The following is a 9446-nucleotide window of genomic DNA, read 5'->3' as shown; positions in this document are numbered from 1 at the left end:
TATCATGACTGCTGTCTACCAATGCTACATTACACTATTAACATACATGATTACATTATCATGACTGCTGTCTACCAATGCTACATTACACTATTAACAACATACATGATTACATTATCATGACTGCTGTCTACCAATGCTACATTACACTATTAACATTATACATGATTACATTATCATGACTGCTGTCTACCAATGCTACATTACACTATTAACATTATACATGATTACATTATCATGACTGCTGTCTACCAATGCTACATTACACTATTAACATTATACATGATTACATTATCATGACTGCTGTCTACCAATGTTACATTACACTATTAACATTATACATGATTACATTATTACATGATTACATTATCATGCTGCTATTTGGGTATATATGCATTATGCAACACCAACTATTTATCACTACTAGTAATGACATAAGTTTGGTAATGCGGATATTGTAGGTGTAATAAGTACTGCATGGAGGCAAAATTGCGTCAGCTTTCACCAGTACAGAACCTAGTACAAGGCGCAGAAGCAATCTATCGACACAGCCATGAAATATCGTGTTTGTCTACTTCATCTTTGAGGTGCTGTATCATGTTCCTCATCGAAGTAAGGGTGCAATACAAAGTGAAACAATCAGGAGTCTTTCAGATAGACAGTTAACTTAATGCGGGAACTGAACTGATCTGTCCTTTAAAACCTCATCGCGTTATTGTATCTTCTATGATGATTTTAATGATTTCCTAATTTTATATTGTAGCTAATCCAGTCTGTTCACCTCCACGAAAGCACGGCAACTGACGATGACCACCGATAGTTAGTAGATTCTATAAGGTGACAATTCGTGACCCTTATCTGCCTTGTCCGTGACAACATGGTTGGATCTATCATCTATATAAAGTGTCAAGCCTTGCTCCTAACAGTACTGTTGAACACAGGTCTAATCAATTTCTAAACATTGTCACTCAGTGAGTCGTCTTGCTGTGAATGCAGGAAACTGCGAGAAAACATCTCGTCATCTGACCTGTTGTCAAAACTGTCACCTTGGTCGGCGTGAGAATCCGTTGACAAATTAAACTTGACTTACTTAAAATACAGAACCCGATATTACTCAAAACAATTAGCTAATAGATATGTTCATCACTTCATCGTCTTGCATAGTGACATCAGTTATTAGTCATCAAGTAAAAAACTTATCTGGCTATTAGTAATGGGCACGTGCACACACGGGGGTGACGCCCCCGCACACATGTACGCATCACATTCATTCACTCATTTCTACTGCCTTCATCTCACTCATCCCTACACTTCACGTGGCCAAAAACCACTCTCGCTTCTCCTCCTCCTCTCCTCCCTCTGTTTCCTCCTTGCCACACCTTACTCTATCTCTGCTCTGCCACACCCCTCACTGTCTTCTCCTTACCACACTTACTAACGCTGCCCCTCGCATGCTACCTTCCCTTCGTCTCTCACCTTGCTCAGCTTCTCTCCGTCGCTGGCCGGAATGAGGTTCCTCAGCTGCTGGAAACCGGAATTGATGCTCTGCATCCGCCGGCGCTCGTTGCTATTGGCGATCTCGCGACGAATGCGCTTCTCCCGTTCCGGCTCCTGACCAGTCTGATCACACTTGGGCATCTCTGGACTGCTCATCCTACCGAGGAAACAAACGAAACCCAATTATACACACATCTGTTTATATGTGATGTTCGTTGATCTTTTGCTTATTAATATTTATACGCCAGGCCCCTGCACTGTATGTATCGTCTCTGCACCAGACATGGAAGAGGGTCTACCATTGTCTCCACGTATTAGCTTCAGAACCCCATTGCGCATGCTTGCTTGGGATGGACACTGTCGCATCATATCGCGATCATTGGATCTGCCCACACCAATGTAACCGTTCACCCAATGGGTGACCTCAATCGGGACCCATCGCACAACCACGGTTCGTAACCAGCAGCGAGCGGTGACGGGTCGATTTCACGTGTCAATGCATTGGATGCTCTCGAAACCATCATGCTTAGATCTAGAAATGACGAAGGTAATCGGTGATTCGTGCCAAATAACATTGAAGCAGAATCATAGGATCCATGCGATCTTGATGAATGATCTGCCAGAATGAAACAGACCACTCAGTGGCGTGAACCAGGTACGCACATATATAGATTCAATAATCTAGGGCATTACCTGTTGAAGCCTACACAAGTTACTGAAGACCAGTATGATAAGAGTTTACATATTTTGAAACAATTCCCAACTGTTGAACCCCTATTAGGCGATATTTACTTTACGATATCTAGTATGGAAATATATCTGTGAGTTGCTTCTTTTGTTGTACTATATATAGATTAGTGATGTAATTTTGATAATATTAATTACTTAATGTAGTGTAGCCTGTATAATATGCTATGCAAACAGTTCTAAAACGGGTTAAGTTATGATAGCATATGAGACGAATGGAAGATTTCAAGAAGTTACCAAGCTACGAGTGTGCTAAAACGTCGCTTTTTTTATATAATTAATTACCAAGTATTGATCCTGGAATTCCCCTCACAAGTCGCGTGTGTAATCTGAATTCTCATGCCTTAGGCCTATGTCGCACAGATTTAAATACACCCCCTACATCTATAATTTCTGCCTCTTGGCCCTCTAGACTGACTTTAAAGTATTTTAAATGCAGTTATTCCACGCACACGTTTTTTTCGTGTTCTCTGTAAGCGTGCAGAGAAGCAGGATGAGTCAGAGGCTGGGCACATGGCAGACAGAGCCGTGTATTTTTCATTACTTTCTAGGAGGAGCATGCGTACGTGATTTCACACGCGCTATGTTGGCAAAGTGCCAACTGTGTGCAGCCGAGCGTGTGCCGCCGGGTTTGCATCCTGAGGCAGCCACGAGACAGCGAGATGAGAGATGCCACCGTCGGCATACAGACATGTGAGGAATGCACCCCTAGTGAGACGAGCGCATCAGGTGTTTTTTAAATGGCCATACACGGAGACGGGCCCATAAAAATAAGTGATGTTATCCTTTGACTGCGAACTGCAGGGAAGTGTTCACAACAATATAGTCGAGACGGATGAATTTTAGAAATTTTTAAAACTAGCGGATTAAGTTGGATTAAGTCGGTTTCCCACGTTGAACCTAGTCACAATAGTGACGCGTCTTTCGCTAGTCACCGGCACCTGCAGCAGAAACCATGCTTCTGTCTCCATATCTGCCAGGAAACGTATGTTTGCAGACACGGCTGTGTGATTATAGAGAGTAGGTGCCCCAAAATAATGCCAAAATAATGAACTTACAGGTCGCAGTGAAAGAATACACGAAACACGCCATATGGTCAAGGTTACTGTCTTTTTTTTCCACTACATTCTTTGTCATGCTGGGTTCTTGTGTAACTTCCAACTACGCTTCACATTAAAAAGGATTTGACAGTGGTGAGTCTTAAATTGATAGGATTCGTTATAACCAAGATTTAGTGAGTTCGAAGAATTCACAATTTGTTCTATGCGAGTAAAAAAAACGCAGTAGCCGTGCCCCCTTCTCTGCTCGTGTGCGATGGGTCAACACATGTCAAGGTACCGACATCTATTTCGTACCAGACAAAGTTCTACCTCATCACCAACTACAACTCGCAGAAACTCTAGCCTAAGCAGCAGCACTCCCACGGCCAGCTTAGCCGTGACAGCAGCCAAACTGGAACGGGAGTAGCTCCACACACACACGCACGCACACGCGCACGCACGCACGCACGCAACGCGTCACGGCATGGCCCACACACACAGGTGAGGCGCACACACCCACACAACGCGCACGCGCACGGCGCCAACGCGCCTACGTGCCGGCAAGAGTGTGGCAACCACGCCACGCACGCACGCACGCACACACACAGCCCACAGCACGTGGCAACGCCACCCCGCAACTGCGCACCAGCTACACGCGCACGCACACGCACCAGCACGCACGCCACGCACACAGCACACTACACGCACACGCACACAGCGCTACGCGCAGCTGCGCACGCACGCAGTCGCACGCACGCACGACGTACACACGCACGCCCGCCACGGCCCACACACATCCCCACACATCCCCACACACGCACAGTGGCACACAGGCAGACCCCCACATTACGTGTTGTTAAAGCACCCGTCCCGCCGGGTCGGTAACACCTTGTTTCCAGCTGACCGAGTTGCAACGGCATAAGCCCATATATTTTGGCAATGTCACGCATTATTTTACCTCTTTTTTGTGTGTGTGAAATTCTGAATCCTTACGGTTCTTGCCAGAGCAATTCTCCAGCTGCTTGACAAGTTTTTTAACATAAAAATTAATGTGCCATATTTGTACTTTTACTTAAAAAATTCAGATAGCAAAATCGGACCTTTAATTGATAAATTTTTTTAGGCTTAATACAGTATAAGGATTCCATATAATACCGACCAGACTGCGATGCAAAGGATGTAATTAATTGACAGCAATATAGACCCCCGATGCTCATCAATATGTATATATTTTACTCTTTTGACGACTCACCGTCCAAATCATGGTTTTTGACATTACCTGCCCCCTTATGGGCTTAGCATGGAATGCAGAAAAACTAGGTGTGGAATTTCTCATCAGCTAGAATGGACGACTTTCCCACGACGTTAGAACACCGGGAGTTACCAGGATATAACAACCTCCGTAGCTTGTTAATAATAGAACGCTAACAGCTTGATTTTTCTCAAAATTTACAATATCGTTGAACTAGCTGTAGGGATATTTTAAAACGTGTTCGGACCACGCCTATACTCACACACGTCCTGCGATTAATGCCCGAATATACACACGTAAGTGTACAATTGCACCAACGTATCTCTTAACTATGCATACAGTTTGTCTAGCGACCCACCATATGACCGCAAGCCAATGTCAAGGGACCCCTGCCCACGCGTTGGATGTGTCTGCGTTGATACATATCATTATAGGGAGTGTTTGCCCGCCTCAACACTGCTGTATGTATCTATGCGCCATGCCCAGACAGCCACCCAGCTTGTAATTCTGCCAGCGCAGCTATCTGGCACCGAGCCAAGATTGCCGCGCATTTGCGTCGCACACGCCTCCACTGGCGGGCCAGCCGAGCGTGCACACGTCTCAGACAACCCAACAACGCCGCCCCGCCAGTGCAGCGGCCCTCTCTCCAGCTGTCTTGGCATAAACTTTTTCCCTGCTATTAATTGTCTAAGCATTTTGTAGGAGCGAACGCCAGTTTAAACTGGGAGAAATCTCAACAACCTTCGCAATATCGCGAACCATCCAGAAGGGTTCCATTTAGGATTTTGATTTTTAGGGAAGCAGAGAAAATCAGCTGATAGTTGTAAGTGCAGTTAGAAGAGATGCCTGTCTGAAACAGACACTGGATCGGTATTTTCAGCTGCAGTCTGTACGAAAACGAAAACACAGAAAAGAGAGAATAGCCACTGCACGAAAGATCAACATTCTTACATATTGTGGTGTACTATGACTCTATGAGCGTCTACGTGGAAGGTTGCACTGTGTTTTCTGCATAAATAAGCTAGTCTTGATGCTCTATGTTGAAGCCAATAAAAAAAAATATGATTCATCAAAACTTTCCTAAATTAACGAACCAGATTCTTGTTCTGTCCGAAGGTGCCTAAAAGTCTAGCTGCTGTGAAAGCTGTGACTTCACTCATCCTCACTCATTTTAAAATCAGTAATATGTCAGTATACTACTTTGAGAGAGGGATACACTGGGGTGTCTTGTACTACAATATATATAAAGCGATACGACTTGGATGATATTGTAGACAAGAACCACATCGCACCTCTCTAGGATTGTTAGGCTTGTTGCTGCATTAGTAAGCGTTTACGATAGGCAATGCCTCAACAGAATGCGATCTCATTGCAGATGCATTCTAAATCGAGTTACACATACATGGCCAGGACAGACAGGACGTGTTTTGAAGTCGTAAACTTTCTAATACAGCCCCGGTACAAAAAGTACATCGCAGGCATAAGTCGTTCCGATAATGGCCATCTTGAGCCATAAAGTTAAAGGGTGTCTGATGCAATATTGATGATTTGAATTTAATCTAATTGATTCTGTTCTAATCTGTTTTGTTCAGATCTTATTCTGAATTAATACATTCAAAATAGTACTATTAAACATATAGTACGTGCAAGCAGCCAGTACAGTTGGTTGTCAAGTCTCGGTGAAATAGGCACAAGATATTTTCCCAACGGGTGCAACGGACATATCACTTCACACAGGAACGATGCCAAGAAAGCTGTTTAAAGGAGAGAAATTGTAGGTCAGAGTGTCAGACTCCTGGTAAATGTAGAACGAGCGCCTATTGCTATCGTGTCTCTGTTTGATTTGACTATGTGCCAGTACTAGTTAGAAGGATTCTATCACCCCTGCTCTTTTCCAAGACGTAAACAAACTGCCCTAGGCCAAAAACAATTTTACTTCCGAATGTAGCCCTACCTGTCTGGCAATTATTACATCCGTATTGCCCAATACCTTGGGCTGGGCAGAAAAATCTGTCTAGATGCATTGGCCATTGCTTCTTAGATAGCATTGCGTATGGTATGAAAAATGTAATCTCATTCGAATCCAATATAAATAGATTACCAAAACGCCCCCGAAGGAATGCTAGTAGAGTAAACAATAAGTAGTTTACATATATACTGACTGACACCGCCTGCGACCAATCCCAAACTTCGCTCACACTGCTTATAAAACAGATATCAAGTTCACGCTTCAGGCAAATATTTCATTCTAATTACGTTTACATTTGCCGAGTATTAATGTATGCCATCAATTTTTCTTTTTAATAAAATGCGTAATTAGCACAACGTCAGGGAAATATACTTCTCCTAATACATATAATTATATGCATATTCTAGAGTAAAAGACTGAAATAAGCATCACGTACAAAAGTTCTAGATCTATAGCTCTCACATAAGACATCCACAATAGTCACAATCAAGTTTAAATACGCTCGTGGTTTAACAGATCTTTCCGTATTAAACGTCTCACTGGCGTTTTTTGCGTGTAGTGCATACCAGTTATATCTAGTCTGACCCGGAACACCGGCCCACCCCGAATATTTGTGAATGAATCACGCCCACGACCCGTGCTGTACACACACTCATTCACTTGCGACCACATGTATGTGCTATATATATACAGACACTGGTATTCTAGGAAAACCATCTAGAGCTTGCAATGAATGCACGGAGCGGACAATCAGCTGCTGCTGCTGGCAATGACAAAGTCCACCCGTCACGTCACGTACAACTAGCAGAACAAACGGTTAGACTTGTGACTGTAGCTTTCCTAAGTAAATTAGCCTGTAGTTTGGATGGCCTGTCTTATAGCAGCCTGTACCTCCTGTATCCACGAGTAGCTATGACAAGGGAAAGAAAGTGATGATGCAAAAATTCATCTCACTGACTACTTGCAAATGCAATCCATATCACAGCAGAAAAAGTAATTTCCTTACTACCACTAGACTTGTTGCATATGTTGTGAAATTTGTTTAGTACTATGAATGAAATTACAGCATAGAAAATTCATAAATAAAATCTATTATCACTACGTATTGTCTGAACAGTCTCCTACGTAGGGTACCACTCATGTTTTATGAAAATAGCAAAGTCACTGTTGATTTCCCATTACCCAAGCACAACTTTTTCATTCATGTGTGTTGTATCCACCTTATGTACTAAAATTTTAACCCGTGCATACAGATTTTCACGTTTAAAACGCTATCGAATCCACATGGCAATCTGCCAAAAATAAGAGTGCACATGTCTGCTACATCGAGTTACATTTTCCTGTCGTAAGCACAGAAACCAACCTCACTTAGAATCAACCAAGAAAGGGTAGAAGACGTACCCTTTTATAGGGATCTAATAGTCTGTGAGTTATCGTGTAAGAATCGCGGGGTATGACCATTGCTCGGTGCCGACTAGGAGTGGTTGAGAATGAGACCGGCAAGCCGCGCCACAAGTTCTCTCTTCGCGGCGCACAGCTGTTTGCAATGTAAGCTGGCAGGCTGCCAAGTGCGTCGCCCACACACTCCAGACAGCGATCGATAATGGTATTGCGTAGTGTAATAGCTGGCATTTCATTTCAAAATGGGCTTTGCCTAACCTAGCTATATGGCTTCGTGATTAAGACGTGGTGCAGTGCAAATGTCAATACATAAATGCTAATAAGTAAAAGTAAATTCACGCCAAAACACTACCAATTTCTAGGAGCACGTGGTGTAGTAGTACTACTATTTAAAAGCATACTGAAGACCTAGCTATTAATATACGTTTTTACACATAATAATAGTCAACCAACACTAATTGTTACTATCCACTAATACAAACGCAATGATCCGTAAATACACACTAGTCTACCAATCATACTTAGTTATACAATTACCCAGAAAATACACACATGTTGTTGTAGTATCCTTCGCTCATATCGTTAGAATCGTCGGCTTGGCGCTTGTATTCCTCTACAACACGCTTCTTCATTGGTGTATTCTGATACCCAGACATCCTGCGTAATATATCCTAAAGTTGTGGCACAATATATCAAAATCTTCTAGCGTAAAACCAACAAGTTATCAAACACGCTGCCGTTTACGCGCCTACTCGCAGTCCTACAACTAAAGAATGAATGTACTTTGGCGGGAAACGGCTGGTAATCACCGCACATATTACTGCGCAGAACCACGCGGTATAGTGTATATTTCGTCTGAATTTATTACTAGTTAGAAACACATATGAGCAGTTAGAAAATTACAATATATGTAAATATATGTTATTATCTTTATGTTGCGAACGCTTTTTTCAGAGAACCACTAAATATATTTGGAACTATTTTGTCTAGCGTATGGACTGCATCTCATCAGAGTGGTGCGTAGGCAGCGGTAAAATGTGTGATGTAGGGAGAATTCATCAGAGAAAATATGTCTAGGTCAAATTTTTAGTGACAAGATGCAAGCGACATGTGATTTCACATAGAATGTGAGTAGAAATTCCCATTCTTGTTACAGATATTAAACGAATTTACTTTCTGGCCATTATCTTATAATTTATCATCATCGCCGTTTCTCCCTACTTGTCGTAGTACTCTGAGCGTGTATGTCACATTTTGTACACATCGCTTGTTACGCCCGTCAATCAACTGGATTCCCGCCAAGGAAATTAGGTTACTGTAAAACCTAACTTATATCGTCCGTTGTTTTAATTCATTAGTAATATAAACATACAAACTACTCTAATGGTAACATATGCGATCTTACTTCATTTAAGATTACTTTTACACCTGAAAACTCAGAAAATTATCATTAATTTCGTATTGAGGACATTGAGAGGGTGCGTACACCATCTGTTTTACCGGCATAAAATTATTTTCTAACGATTCTGTAATACGCGAA

General features: G+C 42.4%; 1 protein-coding gene across 2 annotated transcripts in view; it reads right to left on the bottom strand.

Annotated features, from left to right (window-relative positions):
• The window catches only part of LOC106821044 (transcription factor AP-4-like), a gene marked incomplete at its 3' end in the record, with an annotated part of 21988 nt that extends 13310 nt beyond the window's left edge, over nucleotides 1-8678 (bottom strand). Inside the window, 2 exon segments of one of the 2 annotated variants that reach the window (XM_014825680.1) lie at nucleotides 1477-1654; nucleotides 8444-8678. In XM_014825680.1, the coding sequence (XP_014681166.1) occupies nucleotides 1477-1654; nucleotides 8444-8562 (297 nt within the window). 2 annotated transcript variants of the gene reach the window in all.
• Between the last annotated feature and the right edge of the window lie 768 nt (nucleotides 8679-9446).

Source organism: Priapulus caudatus, unplaced genomic scaffold, assembly GCF_000485595.1.
Source record: "Priapulus caudatus unplaced genomic scaffold, Priapulus_caudatus-5.0.1 Scaffold56, whole genome shotgun sequence".
Lineage (NCBI taxonomy): Eukaryota > Metazoa > Priapulida > Priapulimorpha > Priapulimorphida > Priapulidae > Priapulus > Priapulus caudatus.
The sequence above is the reverse complement of the archived record's forward strand: the minus strand, read 5'-3'. Positions and strand labels throughout refer to the sequence as shown.